General features: G+C 36.8%; 1 protein-coding gene across 2 annotated transcripts in view; it reads left to right on the forward strand.

Moving 5' to 3' along the window:
* SERPINI1 (serpin family I member 1) overlaps positions 1 to 7,206 on the forward strand; it is a 70,884-nt gene extending 63,678 nt beyond the window's left edge. For both annotated transcript variants that reach the window (XM_047874894.1, XM_047874895.1), the window contains exons 7-9: positions 5,086 to 5,172; positions 6,564 to 6,653; positions 6,888 to 7,206. In XM_047874894.1, the coding sequence (XP_047730850.1) occupies positions 5,086 to 5,172; positions 6,564 to 6,653; positions 6,888 to 6,964 (254 nt within the window). In that variant the 3' untranslated portion in view covers positions 6,965 to 7,206. The remainder of the gene's footprint in view (positions 1 to 5,085; positions 5,173 to 6,563; positions 6,654 to 6,887) is intronic.
* Positions 7,207 to 16,907: the final 9,701 nt, after the last annotated feature.

Genomic DNA, 16,907 nt, shown 5'->3' on the forward strand with positions numbered 1-16,907 from the left:
TTTGATTTATTTATTTTCCTTTTCTGGAGAACAGTGAACTTTAGTCAGTAAGACGGGCTCATCAGTGTAAATCTCCTTAATCACCCTCACATTTTGATTCACCAAATATCCGAGTGCCTACTTGGTGCCTGGCAGTGTGCAAAGCATGGCAAGTAGGAGATAAATTGGACAGCGAGGTCTAGGCCCTGAAGGAATAGGTGTATGGCGTATGGCCTAGCGAGAAAGACGGCCTTGATTGACACCTAATTACATGAGGATGAGCAATATTGGAGGCAAGCATAAGAAGCCATGAACTTGCCTAGTAGGTGCCTGCATGACCAGACTGGGTGGTGGCAAGTCCCATTCTTGTTGAAACCACTTTCGGCTTATATTTTAAGGTGACTGCTTGCAGTGTGTCCCGAGAGAAGAAAGTTTCATTTTATTTTTTCCCTCCGCTATTTGTGCTGTGATTTATCTGTTACTTTTTCTCCCACTGGTATATCTCATGGGGCAGTGTGTTTCTGAAAGTTAAGTGTCCTGAGGTCTCACGTACATCTGCAGACATTTGCTGTCCGTTGGAGTTGGAACATTGGATTCGATCTTTATTTTGCTGTCTTTGAAATATATATGAGGCCACCAGCCTGTTGGATCCTGTTCCCTTAGCTCCTTCTCCATGACTGGATTTTTAAGTTTTTAGTCTGCGTGTGGTCCTTGCATTCTGTCCCTGTCTAGTGCTGTTGTCCGTCAATTTTCCTAGAGCATCCACTTTGGATGAATGTCATATGTTTTATCTATTACAAGAATAAACTTTATAGCCATGCTTGTGAACAGAATTGTGGCCATGACGGCCATAGAGTGACGTATCCAAAGTCTTATTATAGTAGGAAATAGCTAGTCCCTTTCATTCAACGATTACTAAATTCCTGTTCGTGCTAGGTTAAGTACTGGAAACTCACACATTACCAGGAAACTCTCTTTTCTTAACGTTAGTTCAGTCACTAGGCCCACGAAACGTCAGAAGCCAGGGACATCAAGAGCAATGACACAATCCTTGCCTTAAGGGATTTGACAGTTCAGGAAGAGAGAAATATTGCAAATATAAAGACTTCAGTAGAATAAGATGCTGGGTTCAGTGGGAAAGAGTGGTTAGTTCTACCTTAGTGATGAATAGCAGTCGGAGGAGAGCAGAAAAGCCCAACAGGGCTCAAAGCTGAGCTTTAGAAGTAGATTAGGTATCTGACTATACAGGGGTAAGGGAGTTTCTGGGGAAACAAAGACACAGAAGGGATCAAGTATGGTATGTTTAGATTATTGCTATGCAAATAATCTGGAGCACAGAGCATGGCGAGAAGCATGCTAAATGAACGGCACAAAGGCAATCTCCTGGAGACCCTCATATTGCACCCCGAGGTTCGTGGGTACATAATATGCCAAAGGCAAGGCGGGAGGCAGAGCGAGCAGGAGTGGGGAGAAAGGGTTTTCAGTCAGGTAGTAGTGGCATAAACTGGTTTCTATTTGATAAGATCATCCTGGAGGAAGCCCTAATGTGAAATGGGGTCAGTTAGGGCAGTTCTCAACCACTGTGTCATTACACACTAGGACATCCCTTGAAACCTCATTTGAAAAAAGTATTTGCATATGTTGCTGGGTTTAATGTTCTGATTAAAAAAACAAACAAGCAAAAAAATGTTTACCTCTATGTTAACAGGTGAGTTTGGCCTATGATTTTCTTTCCTAGACTGCCCTGGGTCAATTTTTATATCAAGGTAAAAGTATCCATAGATGACTTAGATTGTGTTTATTCTCTTTCTAGAGTTTCAAATGGTTTTATAACAGAGAAGCCTATCTGTTCTTTGGGGGATTGGTTAAGTCACTTAGGAAACCATCCAGGCTTGGAGTCTTTAATTTTGAGGAGGGAGAAATTTTTGTCTACTTATTCAACTATCTTAATGGTTACTGGATTATTCAGATATTCTATTTTTTTCTTTGTTCAGTTTTGTAATTTATATATTCCTATAAAATTGTCCAGTTGCTGACAAGTCTCTTTATTTTCAAAACTATCTGCATAAAGAAGCACAAGAATCTTTTAGGGGAGATAGAAATATTCTGTATCTTATTTGTGGAGAGGGGTTCAAAGATATATCAAAACTTACCAAATGTGGTGTTGTTTCGTAAAATATATTTTTGTTTTCCTGTATTGTAATTATTGTGTTGTTAATATATATAGTGTATGGTAAATAAATTACACCTCATAAAGTTGATTCACATTTATCTGCAGAAAATTGTACAGAGTATTTTTTGTGATTTTTAAAAATTCTCTTCTCTATCTTAGGACACGTTCTTTTTTGCCTTAATATTGTTCATTTGGGTAATTTCTCTTCTTTGTGAATCTTGTTAAAGGTCTGTCCACTTCATTATCTTTTAAGTGGCTCACTCTGCAGGAAGAACCCTCAGCATCCTTGCCTTCTTGATCTTTCTGCCATGGTGCCTTGTAGTATCCCTCCTCTCCATCTCCCTACCATTCTGTGTGGGTAAATGAGGGCATATAAGAGGTTAGGTGACTGGAGGAGAAGACCCTTGTGGCAGAAACCAGAGTGAAAGGGATGAAATTCCTTCTTTCAAGGTGTCTGGTGTAGTCAAAAGATCAGACTCAAGAGCCAGGAGGCAGTTTCCTCTGTGCAAATTGATGCGGCCACCGTATCATTTGGTGTCGTTGAAAATGCCCCTCCGAATATTTAAAGAGGGCTTAGCTGGCAGTGTGAACACCCATTACCCTTTAGGAACTACGTTGTCTCACTTTTACATCCAGGGCCATCATACCGCCTCTTGATGCATGACCCTAACTTAACTGGCAAACTGAAGAAAATGGGCAGCAGAATCTGAAAATAATATAGCGTCAGTTAACTAGTAAATAGTTAATATGTTTTACTCTCTTGGAATTCATGTATTTGTTTTATCAGCTAAATATATCTGACTAGTTGCTTAATGCAGTTTGTATTGTTCTTTCTATTTGTTGTGGAAAAAAATGAGTCTTCTGGATTTGAGGGAGCTAATTATACTTAATTGTTTAATGTAAAAGTCTATTGCTTTTTATTTTTCTTCTAGTTACCAAGTGCATTCTAGGAGAAAATATCATAATATGTGAGACTATTTCATAATGCAGTGTTTATATCTTAATACTAAATATGAGCTGAGGAAGTAATATCCCTATTAAAAATATATTCAGAGTTGGCACTCAGTTGTCTTGGGGCTGATTCAAAATAAGCAGGTGCTGTGTGAAAGATGTACCAAAAATATTGTTGAACATGATTCCCTATCAGTGTAAGATAATTATGGGTTTTTGAAAACTAGAAAGGAAAATGTCTGTTGTAGGTAGGCCTTGGTCACTTACAAAGTCTTACTAAACAGCCTAATGGGAAATCCCCTGTGCTTTTACTGCATCAGCAACAAGGTTATCTTAAATTTGAATTAGACCTCCCAGAATGGAAAAAGGGGGTGAGGGGGGTGGCAGAAACTTGAGTAATCTTTTATCTTGCTTCCTTATGCTACTTTCCTTTTTATGTATTTGAGCTATCTTTCGTTCATTTTGTTTTAACTTTGGGGACAAAAGTTGGAAACCCAAGTCTGAAAGCTGGGACTGCCGTAACAAAGTCCCACAGACTGCGTGGGTTCAAACAGACCTTTGTGTTCTCACAGTTCTGGAGGCTGGACATCTGAGATCAAGATGTCTTCAGGGTTGGTTTCTTCTCAGGCCTCTCTCCTTGGCTTATAGGTGGCTGTCTTCTCATATTGTATTAATGTTCTCCAGATAAATAGGACCAACAGGATGTGTGTGTGTGTGTGTGTGTGTGTGTGTGTGTGTGTTTGGAGAGAGAGAACTATCTGTATCTATACAGAGAAAGAGACAGAAACTGAGAGATTTACTAAGGAATTGGCTTGTATACTTGTGGTGACTTTGGAAATTTAAAATCTTCAGGGTGGACTGGCAGGCTAGAGATTCAGCGAAAAGTCCCAAGACTTCGTCTTTGTTCTTCTAAAGCCTTCAGCTGATTGGAAGAGGCCACCCACATCACAAGGACAACCTGCTTTACTCAAAGTCCACCAATTCAAATGTTAATCTCATCCACACAAAACAAAACAAAACAAAACAAAACCCCACATCTGTACAGAAACATCCAGAATAATGTTTGACCCAATACCTTGGCCCAGCTGAGTTGACACATAAAATTAGCCATCATGCATGGTCTTCTCTATCTGTGTCCAAATTTCCTCTTCTTACAAGGATATAAGTCATATTGGATTAGGGCCCACCCTAATAAACTCATTTTCATTTAAGACTCCATCTCTAAATACACTCATAGTCTGAAGTCTCAGGGGCTAGAACTTCAACAGATGAATTTTGAGAGAACACAACTGAGCACATAACAGCCATTAATTTAAAAGTAAGCATAACTAGAAATACATCCTAAAGGGAAAAACAGCCCTCTTAATGCTGAAAATGTGTTGTTTCCTCTGACTTTAGGATAAAGCATGTTTGTGAATCCTCAGATAAACCAATTAACTGGAATGGGAAGTAACTTTTTTACATATTCATGTTTGTACAGTCTAGAAGTCAATATTGCTTTTCTTTGCCAAGGATATTTCCATTATCACCATAATTAGAGATTAGATTTTTAAACATTTCTTATTCTGGCTATATCTGGATTTCTACCTGTTTTCATTCTGTGCTTTAAAATTTCAGATTAGAGTGTAATGTGTGAGATGTTTTATCTTGAATTATGAACTAATTTGAAGTTGCTATTAAAAACAGAGCCACATTCCTGCTTCCTCTGGCAATATAAGACATAAACAGTGGGAAAATTACCAATACAAATAAATGAAGGGACGCACGAACAAGAGAATATAAAATAAGGACAAATCTGAAAAGGCTTCTCTGAAATCATAATATAGTCTTACAACATGATCTCTTATGTTTTACATCAGTATCTTAAGTCACTTATATTTCCCAGATCTGTTTAAATAAAGGGTAAGATGCTTCCCTCTTTCTGACACTGAAGAAATGCTTCTCTTCTCTCTTTTTTTTTTTTTTTGTTTTTTGTTTTGCAGATAACAAAGAGATTTTTCTTTCCAAAGCAATTCACAAGTCCTTCATAGAGGTTAATGAAGAAGGCTCAGAAGCTGCTGCTGCCTCAGGTGCCAAGATAGAGTTTTCTAAAATCTTCTTGTCTTTTTTAGATGTGTATTTTTAAAATCATCTTGGGTCGGGGGTGGGGGTCATTTTTAGACCCAAGCTAAAAAAAACTGACTCTGCTCTAACTCAGAAGTCAAGCTAATGCTGAGTTTTCTAAACAGAGTATGAAGTACACACGTCCTCCATTGCCCTGATACTGGAGAACTCCCACCTCTAAGGAGAGGCAGGGGGACATTGACAGCTCTGTAGAAGACATTTCCCTGCTGTGCTGCCTCTTTCGATGTTTTAAATATTTTCTTGCTGCCCATTTAAACACTTTTCTTCCTACCTAAACATTTGTGGAAACTAGTTCTTCATTTTGTCAACAGCCTTGATTTTTTAAAAGCACATCCATAAACAAGGTGTAATAAATTATTTTAAATAATTGTAACTCAATGATGTTCATAAAATACTTCTATATAAATAATTTGAAAATGTAGACCTACATCATGTGTTCCCAGCGAAATGTTAAATGTCCTTGATTGTTTTCAATGTTCTGATTTCCCTAGTTAAATGAGAATGATTTCTCCATTGAATTTTTTCCCATTTGTTTTTGTTTTTGTTTTTTTGTTTTTGGATTTGTTTCAGTCTCATGTTCAATAGCTATGTTCAAATTTTAGTAGGATTTTGCCTTCCTTTGGCAAAATGTAATATATCATTTTTTAACTTCTCCGTAAATTTGTCCACCAAAAGGATATCACCAGTTAAAACTGTTTTCAGGAAGAAATAGGAACACGGTAGTCTTAGGCATCAAGAAAGCTTAAGATCTTACACAGTTTGATCTTGACCTTTTCCTGACAACCAATCACCCTGTAGCAAGTATAACGCGATTATCCCATAATAAGGATCTCAGGGGAATTCGGTTTCCCAGCTGTAGGAAACATCATGCCTCCCTTCCTGCTGTATATTCCATTTAATCACTGCCGTTCTAGCCACTTACTAAAAGCCTGATGACTTCCCACGTGAAAATCCCCATTTTAGACAAAAGAAATAATGATTCGAGGATATAAAGAAACTTGGTTTTTTTGTCTGGGGTGTTTGTTAATTCTCCCCCTTTCCTTAATTCAAAGGTCATTTTAATAAAGCTTTGTGTCTTCATCTGAAACAGAATAACAGGCAGAATAACTTTTTCTGGTATTTTGGTGGAGTGGAGATAGGAAACTGTATGTGTGTGTATGGTGGGTTTAAAGATCAAATAGAAATGTTAGCACCTTTACAATTTTTCCTCTAAGTCTTTAAAATCTTGTTTTCCTGTAAATTGTTGCCTTTGCATTAAACATAGATGGTTTGGAGAAATTACTCATTAGTCTCTGCACATCCACAGACATGTAATTACTTTCTCCCTGCACTGTAGGAATGATTGCAATTAGTAGGATGGCTGTGCTGTATCCTCAAGTTATTGTCGACCATCCATTTTTCTTTCTTATCAGGAACAGGAGAACAGGTAAGTCTGTTATGAGCACCGAATTGTATCTATAGGCCAAAGAGAGATAATTTTTTAAAAATTGACAGCATTTTTACCACATTATGTATCAGATAATTTCTCATGTTCAATTTGTTTTAAAGAGAATTATTTATATTTTTATTTTGAGAACACTGCTAATTATAAGCAAGAAGGAAAGTAAATATCCCACTCTTTTGTTCACACCCTGTTCTGTTCACTTCCAACCCAATGCAGGTACAGTCCTATTCATGGGCCGGGTCATGCATCCTGAAACAATGAACACCAGTGGACATGATTTTGAGGAACTTTGAATCATTTCATATGTAAAATAGTAACCGAACACATTATGTGTGCAACTGGTACAGTTAAGATTCGTGTTTTACAGTATATCTTATGATACTATTTAAAAATAGCTCCAGATAAAAACAGTGTATGTAAATTATAAGCCAACTTGTCAAGGAATGTTATCAGTCTCATTGAGGTGATGGTCCTGTGGTGTCACTGTGTTTGTTGTGCTGTTATTTAAAATAAAAGTACATATTGATCATGTGAACAGCTCTGTTTTCATTTTATAAATTGTAGTATAAGGATACTTCTAGGTAAAACTTGGGAACTGATTTTGTGGACATCTGAAATCTTTCATAATCATGCAAAAGCAAAGAGCCAAAGTAAATTAGCACCACCATAATAAGCAATAACAAGTCAGATGAAGACAGGTTCTCCACAAAAATTCTAATTGTTGGGGCGCCTGGGTGGCGCAGTCGGTTAAGCGTCCGACTTCAGCCAGGTCACGATCTCGCGGTCCGGGAGTTCGAGCCCCGCGTCAGGCTCTGGGCTGATGGCTCGGAGCCTGGAGCCTGTTTCCGATTCTGTGTCTCCCTCTCTCTCTGCCCCTCCCCCGTTCATGCTCTGTCTCTCTCTGTCCCAAAAATAAAATAAAAACGTTGAAAAAAAAAAAAATTTAAAAAAAAAAAAAATTCTAATTGTTATTTCTCTGAAGATGGTGCATAGTGTAGTATAAAAGAGTATAAACTGAATATCTTCTGTAGGCTCTATGACAAAACTTGGTGGAAAAAAAATAGAACTATGCAAACCCCCAGGTTATAGCTATAGTGTATTTACTATGTCTTTAAAAACCCACTGGGCTTCATAGGCCTGATATAGATTAGAAACCTGGTATATCACCATGTTTTGCTGCTGCAAGTCACATCCAAATTTCAACAAAGTTCCCAAAATAAACCAGATGAGCACATTAATAATAAAAATGTTCCCTTTGGTAGGTCACCAGAAAATTAACTAGAAAAACCATGCTAGTACAGATACTGGAAACTGGTAGGTCAAGGGCTGAATGCTGCCCACAGAGATGTTCTTGTTTATTCTTTGTGGAAGGATTTTATGTTTTGAACTTGAATGTCTATAATTGGGGTATCACATTCTGGGTTTCTCTCATGGCTCTTGGATGCATTGGTATTTGGGACCTCTGGAGAGTCATGGTAAGTACTTAGCAGAATATATTGGCCTTAATTTAGCAGAATATATTAGCAGAATATATTGGTCTTATTTTCTAGTACAAGGAGATTCCAGTGGGGGCTACGCCCACTTCTTATGTCTCCAGTAAATTACTTAGTTATCCTTTGACTGAGATAATGGTATTCCTTGGATGGGTGGGGGAAGGAGCTGGGGGAGATGATTTCATCACGTTCCATGAATGGAACACCAAATTTTTGATTCTGTGATTAATGGTTGTAGAAAAAGTTTTAAACAGTTTCCAAACTTCACAGAAACAATTGGCATGTGACTTACTTGTGTGTTAGGTATTTTGCTATGATTTGGAGCCGTCAACAAGAATTGATATTGTCATTAACTTTAATTCTGTTCAAGGAAGAAATGGTTTGGGGAAACCAGGCTTGACCTAGACCTACCGAGTTGTAAACTCTGGGGAAAAACTTGAAAATCCGTTTTTAACAGATTCCCCGTGGTGATTTTGTTATACACCAGATCTTAAATATTGCGCCCCCCCTCAAAAAAAAAAAAAAAGGATACACATGGAATACTTACATAGTAATTGTTTAGAGACAGTCTATTTATAGAAAATTAGATCAATCAATTAAGTATCCTAAAGTATTAGTGCTTTTCAAACTTTATGTGTAAGGGAGTAACCTGGGGATCTTATTCAAAATGCAGATTCTCATTTAGAAGGTCTGGGGTGTGACCTGACATTCTGCATTTCTGACTAGCTCCCAGGTGATGTGACTGCTTTTGGTACATGGACTCAGATTAGTATCAAAACTCCACTTAACATAAGGTTTGCACGTTTCGTACTTTTATATATGGAAACACAAAAACTGTGTAATATTCATACAGCTTGGAGAGATTCAGGGGGTGGGATAGTAGTCTCCATTAAAAATGCAATGCACTTATACAAAAAGAGAAAACACTGGTTTTACTCTAAAGCTTCTTTTTTCATGTACATACAATGGAAAAATGCAGGCCTCCTCTGCATATTAGAACACTTGAAATATATTCTTTAACAATATGGAGACATTTATAGGCAGTGCCCACAAAAAATTTATGAATACCCAAGGATACAATGCTTAACACTGAATCTTTTACAGCTTATGTTTTCAGAAGACTTATAGTTTATTCATAAAGCTGAGGTTATTGTAAAACAGTGCTCTTGTTTTCATTTATAATGTACACAGATTGGGCTAACTGATGTTGATTCAGTGTTGATATTCTAGGTTTGTGATATTCTTTATTACCGTATCACTACTTGTTAAGCATTACATCTATTGCTATATCTGTAAGTCCATCAGTCAACTAAATGAGTTATCTATAAGAAAGAGTAAATATCATTAGACAAGCATGAGAATGTTATAAAGCCCCAAATGCAATTTTTATTAGCTGGTATAAGATTAAACTCTACCATTCAGAATGTTGACCTTAAACTATTTCATTACAATTTAGATGTCCCTTAAATGAAAATGGATTCTGCTTTGGTATTAGCATGTTTGTGGAGTTCTTTAAAAATACAATACTTGATAGTACCAAGTTTTTCCTATTGTTTGACTTTGTTTATAATTTCTTCAATATCTTCATTTCTGTTGAAAAGGTAACATCTCATAGTTCAGTTCCATTTCCTTTAAAATGTATAATTTATCTCTCTCTCTCTCTCTCTCTCTCTCTCACACACACACACACACACACACACACACACACACTGTGCACAACTTATTGAAACTTCTTTCTCTTTGACTATATATTTTGGGAAGAAATCAACAATTATATATCTTTTGCTTTTATTTTAAATCTTTCCAGCTTTATTGAGGTATAATTGACAAATAAAATTGTGTCTATTTAAAGAGTACAATGAAATTTCACATACATATACATTGTCAAATGATTAACACAATCAAATTGATTAACACATCCATTATCTCACATAGCTACCTTTGTGTGTGTGTGGTGAGGTTTACTCTCTTAGCAAATTTCAAGCATACAATATAGTATTCTTTTTATTTTTAAAGTTTATTTATTTATTTTGAGAGAGCACACACACAACTGGGGTAGGGGAAGAGAGAGAGGGAGACAGAGAGAGAATCCCAAGCAGGCTCCACACTGTCAGCACAGAGCCTATACGTGGCTTGATTTCATGAACTGTGAGATCATGACCTCAGCTAAAATCAAGAATCAGATGCTTAACCAACTGGGGTACCCAGGTACCCCCAATGTAGTATTCTAAACTATAGTCACCATGTTGTAGCTCAGAATCCCAGAACTTGTTCACATTACAACTTGTGCTTCTTTGACCAATGTCTCTCTATTTCTCCCACCACCACCCCTGAGCCCCTGACAACAATGAGTCTACTTTATTTCTATGAGTTCCACTTTTCCTTTTTTTTTTTTTTTTAAGATTCCATATTATGAATGAAACCATACAATCTTTGTCTTTGTTTGGCTTATTTCACTTAGCACAATGTCCTGCAGATTTATCCATGTTGTTGCAAATGGCAGGATTTCCTGCTTTTTTATGGCTGAACAATATTCTTGTGTGTGTGTGTGTATACATATATATATATATATACACATTTGATATATATACATATATTTGTATGTCTATACATAATTACAAAGGTAAATATATATTACATTTTCTTTATTCATACATCAATGGATGCAGGTCGTTTCCATAATTTGGCTATTATGAATAATACTGCAATAAACATGGGAGTACAGGTGTCTCTTCAAGATACTGATTCTGTTTCCTTCGGATATATATTTTAGAGATTAACATTTTATCATATATGTGATTTGCATATATTTCCTCCCATTCTGTAGGTTGTCTTTTCATTTTGTTGATGATTTCTTTTGCTGTGCTAAAGCTTTTTAAATTGATGGAGTGCCACATGTCACTTTTGCCTTTGCCGCCTGTGTTTTTGGTGTCACAACCAAAAAATTATTGCCAAGACCAATGTCAAGAGCTCTTTCCGTGTGCTTTCTTCTAAGAGTGCACACATGGAGAATATGAGGCTTAGCCCAACCGCTTTGTTTCGTGTCTGCCAACAAAGTTATTCTTGAGGGAATGTTGAAGCCTCTATATGCACATAAAAATAGCTCATGGAAAAAAGATCTGTGTCTTATGAAGAAAAGGAGAGAAATTTCCACAGAAGAATCAGTTTATTTGTTTTTTATTAATTACTTTGGCTTAAAATATCATCTTGTTCGTATCAGTTTCTGATTTTGGTGAGACAAAGATCCACGTATTTGTGAAAAGGATGTTTAATGAAAATCAAACCGGTGCAGATAATACACGTACTGTCCTTTGTCCAAATACACTTTTTATTATACATTAAGTATAGATGAACTTTTCCTCTATTTGAAAATTGCAGGTTTTTTTTTCTTTAACTGGGGAGAAATAAAGTGGTTATGTGTGACATATGGCATGTTCCAGAAAATGTTTCTTCAGCAGTCATCACAGCTTCTAGCTGATATAGCAGTTTTTTTCTCTTCCTCAAATAGGAGACAGTGTTTCATCTCTCTCCTTTTTTGAAAGTTTTGTGATAATTCATGGATACATAAATCTGACATTTGTCCACACAATGGCTCTGTGCTCTGTCTGTTATTCAAAGAAAATTACTGATGGAGAGATTATCTTTTTTCCATATGATTGAGTGACCCCCTCTTCTGGTATTTTCTGCTTAAATATTTATAACCAAACTGCTGTGGAAAAAAACACAGGCTGTGATATGGGAGAGAACCAAGTTTAAACACGAGATCTGCCACTTACTAGATGCCTGTCCCTAGAACAAGTTGTGTAATCTATATATTCAAATAATAACATTTACTTCATAGGATTATGTTAAATATTAAATAGTAGTCACTCATCAAAGGCTAGCTATTAGCATTAGTATCATCATATTGCAGACCGTCTAAGGCACATCATTTCTCACGTTTGCACATTTATGAAAATGGAGTGATTCATAGGGTCTCACACTTGCCAGTAGAGGTGGCGGCTGTGACATGACATTGCTTGTGCATGCAGTAATCTTGTTGATGTTGACCGTCTGTCAACAAACTTTGAGAACAAGTCATAATGACTATTTGAGGAAGCATTGCAAATCCTGATTATCACCTAAAAACCTTGCATTGATTTTTTTTTTTTGTAAGATACAGTGCCAGTTTCAAAGTTTACAGAATAGTTGTCAACAGCTTAGAAGAAAGTTCTAGAGACAAAAATGGCAGCCTGGGCAGGACTGTGTGCCACCAATGATCTCAGGGGCACAAAGGACAGCAGTGTGGGCAAACATGGACATCAAGCGCTGCACAGAAAGTGACTTGGATCTGGACTCCATTTTTTTACAGTTTTTATTTATTTTAAAAAAATTTTTTAACGTTTATTATTGAGAGAGAGAGAGAGACAGAGAGACAGAGCATGAGCAGGGGAGGGGCAGAGAGAGGGGGAGGCACAGAATCCGAAGCAGGCTCCAGGCTCTGAGCTGTCAGCACAGAGCCCCATGCGGGGCTCGAACTCACAAACCGCGAGATCATGACCTGAGCCGAAGTCAGTCGCTCAACCAACTGAGCCACCCAGGCTCCCCTGGACTCTGTTTTAGAAACGTTGTATTTTGCATATTTTCATTTAAAAATGTACATAATGATGACATATGAGAAAATTCATTTAAATAAGTCCACAAAGCATACTTACTGTTTTGAATGAGTTGAAAATAAATGTTTATCCTATTCAATGTGTCACAGTTTAACTGAGTGATTTTTCTTTCTTAGTACATAAAACAAAGGAGTGTCTTACAGCTTATGTCTCGAATTGGATAAAACTGCATATTATTCACATCAAGACTTGTGAAGGAATCACATTTATTAAAGTACATAAAGTGCATGTCACCTATAATTTTCAGGAGTTTGCCTTCAGTGGCTGTTAGGGATTGCTTAGCAGTTCAAATTCAAAAGGAGATGGAGGAGAAGTTCAAATTCAAAAGGAGGGGCGGGGGAAAGCAAGAGGGGAGTAAAAAAGCAAATGTTCCCAAACTATCTGCACACAGTAACTACTTTCAGCAAAATGATTCTACAGTACCTGAAGTAGACTAAACTTGGTCATTAAAAAAAATACCTGAAAGAAGTTTGTTTCTGGCATTCATCACAGGGAGGTGAACATTAATGACTGAAATGTATCTGTGTGATGAGGGCAGGGGAAGGGCTGGGGCTATTGAATCCACTTTGTCTTTTTAAAAAAATTGCATCTCAATATAGCTTAATAACATTCTCACTTTACATACTGCACATGCTAATTAGAGGCAGTCCATGAGGAGGCTACTAATGATCAGATTTAAAGTGCAGAGGCTGCATTTTGCCCTGAAATTTCTTTTTCTTTCAATAACATCCTTTTCTCCAATAAGATTGTTTTAATTAGCCGGTCTAACAATTCACAGAAGTTATGAACACACACCACTTCCTTAACAGCAGACTTCTAATTTTTAATTTGTCTTTACAAGGATTAAATGGAAGCCAATTTCTAGAGCATTTCCTATGTCAAAATGACGCCAGGGGAAGAAAGTTTAAAAAGAAATGCTAGCTCTTGATTTTTGAAATAAAATATCTTTCCAATTGAAACTATTCAAAAATATTTATTTGAACCAAATGAAGTTCATCTGGTTTCTACTTCAAGTAGTTGCTTCTGAATTTTTTCACCAATGTAAATTACATTCATAAAGCTAAAATTTTTCAGCAAGAACTAAAGTGTCATTTACCTGAGCAAGTTTTAAAAGGGAAAATGATATGCCACAAGATGTCACTGTAATCCTAATAAATGGGTAAGGGTAATCGCTTTTATTTCTACGTTTAAAGAAATTAGGTGAAAAATCCTCACAATAGGCACAACACAGTTGCTAATATTACAGTCTATTTTCCAGATCTATACCTATAAAAAGCACATCAGAATAAACCCCTGGCATTAAATGGCAACTCTCATAAAATAAGAATCTTCTGCTCTTTTGAAAAAAAATCATCTTCATTTTCATGACACAATTCCATCTAGCCTATTTCTGATTCAGATTTGAAGTACAATAATACACTGGACTCATTGGAAATAAAAACTCCAGGTTAAAGATCCAGTAGAAGCTCTTTATACTCATCCTATGATGTCTTTGATATCTATGAAAGATTCAATTGCCAGCCAGAATGGAGATAAAATTGTGAAAAAAACACAGTTTGGATCGAGAAAGAAAGAAACAAAGGAAGAAAGAAGAAAAGAAAGAAAAAAGAAAGAAAAGAAAATTCCTGCTTGATAATGTACTTGAGACACAAATTGTAAATGAAATACCCATTCTTGTTAATTTCCCCTCTGAAAATCTTTTTCTGATTCACATCCTATAGTCAAAGCACACAGATGAAAGGGACATCTATAAACCTATTTCAACTATACTGACAAAATCAGGGGAAAAGTGAGTTTAGTTGGTTCTTTCAAGATCGCTTTTACCATTACTGGTGGACAGAATAATATATCATTTCTGAAAGGAGGCACTTCCATGTCTCTGAATGTGTAAAATAATGTTATATTCAGAGTCCTTAGGTGATATTTACAAGGGACTGATTGGCTGGCATACATGGATGTGGAGGCAATTTTTTTAAGCTGTCCCTTACTTTTTAAAAAAGAATGTCTCAGTGAAAAAAACTTTTGAAAAGCAAATCCTTATAACTAAGCATATGAAAGCCTTTGCTACCTGTAACTTTGGTGGTCAGTTTTCATTTGACTGAAGTTTTTCCATATTTATTCACTTAAATATTGCTAATTTATCATGCACTAAAGATACTAAAATAAAATAGACACAGAGCCAATGGACTATTAAAGCTCTTGAAAACTAGCTGAAGATGGGAACTGTATTAGCAGATGCTGTTAGGATAGAAGCTCATATTGTGTGCAGCTGGGGCATAGAGGAAATGAGTTTCTCAGGAGTTGGGGTAAAGAGGTCTAGTTCTCTATAAATCCCAAATAGAGGGCAACAAAGATCTTCAGGTGATTGTTTTTTCACTTGATATGCTGATTTATTTTCTCTGTCCTAAAAGAAAACCTGACAAAATGCATGGTTTCAGTTTTCTTTTCAGCTTCATAAATTTATTTAACTAATCAAACCATCCATTTTCTAATTTGCATGATGTTGTTAACACGACAGAAATGTAAGAAATTGCTCACTTGAAGATAGAAAACATTTCTAAAGAGATGTTCTCTAATGCTCCTGTGGGTGCATAGTCTTATTGAATTCTATACTTTTTTGTCTCTGCACATAACTTACTGGAAAAAAAAGGGGGGGAGGGGCTATCCAGTGCTTATACACTGTTCTGTAAAAAAGGAAAAGATTTTTAAAAATCATTTTAATGGCTAATAAAGATACAGCAAAGTCTATACATTTATCTTATCAGCTAGAAGTTCTCTCCCCAGTAGTAAAGCTTTTTACATCCCCCGTATCTATTCTCTAGAGCTGTGACAGGAAAATGGATTCTCACCTGTGAGACATGTAAGCTTTTTCTGGGCAATGACTTGGCTAGGAGTGGACAGGAACAGGTTCATATCCTAATGCTCCTCCAGCTCTGGGGAGATCTCTGTCCATGAACGTCACCAGGACCACCACCTCTTGGGCCACCTCTATAAGGGATGTATGGAATACTGTGCCTAACCACCCACATCTGATGTTGTTTATGTCCTTTGCACAGCTTCATTGTCTTTTGGAGCAGAAACTTACATACTGGCAACCTAAACTAGGTGCAAATCATTCTCACTGACTCTGCAACCCCAACCAGCTTCTTTGGTCTGGCCCAGAATCTGCTATGGTTGTTATTAAAGTAAAAGTTCCAGCAAATACAAATTAAAACCACAGTGAGATACCACCTCACACCAGTCAGAATGGCTAATATTAGCAACTCAGGCAACAACAGATGTTGGCGAGGATGTGGAGAAAGAGGATCTCTTCTGCACTGCTGGTGGGGAATGCAAACTGGTGCAGCCACTCTGGAAAACAGCATGGACGTTCCTCAAAAAATTAAAACTAGAACTACCCTATGACCCAGCAACTGCACTACTAGGTATTTATCCAAGGGATACAGGAGTGCTGTTTCAAAAGGGCACATGCACCCCAATGTTTATAGCAGCACTATTGACAATAGCCAAAGTATGGAAAGAGCCCAAATGTCCATCTATGGATGAATGGATAAAGAAGATGTGGTGTGTATATATATATATATATATATATATATATATATATATATATATATGTATGTGTGTATACACACACACACACACACACACACACAAACACACACACATATACAATGGAGTATTACTCAGCAATCAAAAAGAATGAAATCTTGCCATTTGCAACTACGTGGATGGAACTAGAGGGTATTATGCTAAGTGATTTTAGTCAGAGAAAGCAAATATATGATTTCACTCATCTGAGGATTTCAAGATACAAAACAGATGAACATAAGGGAAGGGAAGCAAAAATAATATAAGAACAAGGAAGGAGAACAAAACATAGGAGACCTTTAAATACAGAGAACAAACTGAGGGTTGCTACGGGGGTTGGGGGGGCAGGTTGTGGGTGGAGGGATGGGCTAAATGGGTAAGGGGCATTAAGGAAGACACTTGTTGGGATGAGCACTGGGTTTTATACATAGGGGATAGATCACTGGAATCTAATCCTGAAATCATTATTGCACTATACGCTAACTAACTTGGATGTAAGT

Source organism: Prionailurus viverrinus, chromosome C2, assembly GCF_022837055.1.
Source record: "Prionailurus viverrinus isolate Anna chromosome C2, UM_Priviv_1.0, whole genome shotgun sequence".
NCBI classification, from domain to species: domain Eukaryota; kingdom Metazoa; phylum Chordata; class Mammalia; order Carnivora; family Felidae; genus Prionailurus; species Prionailurus viverrinus.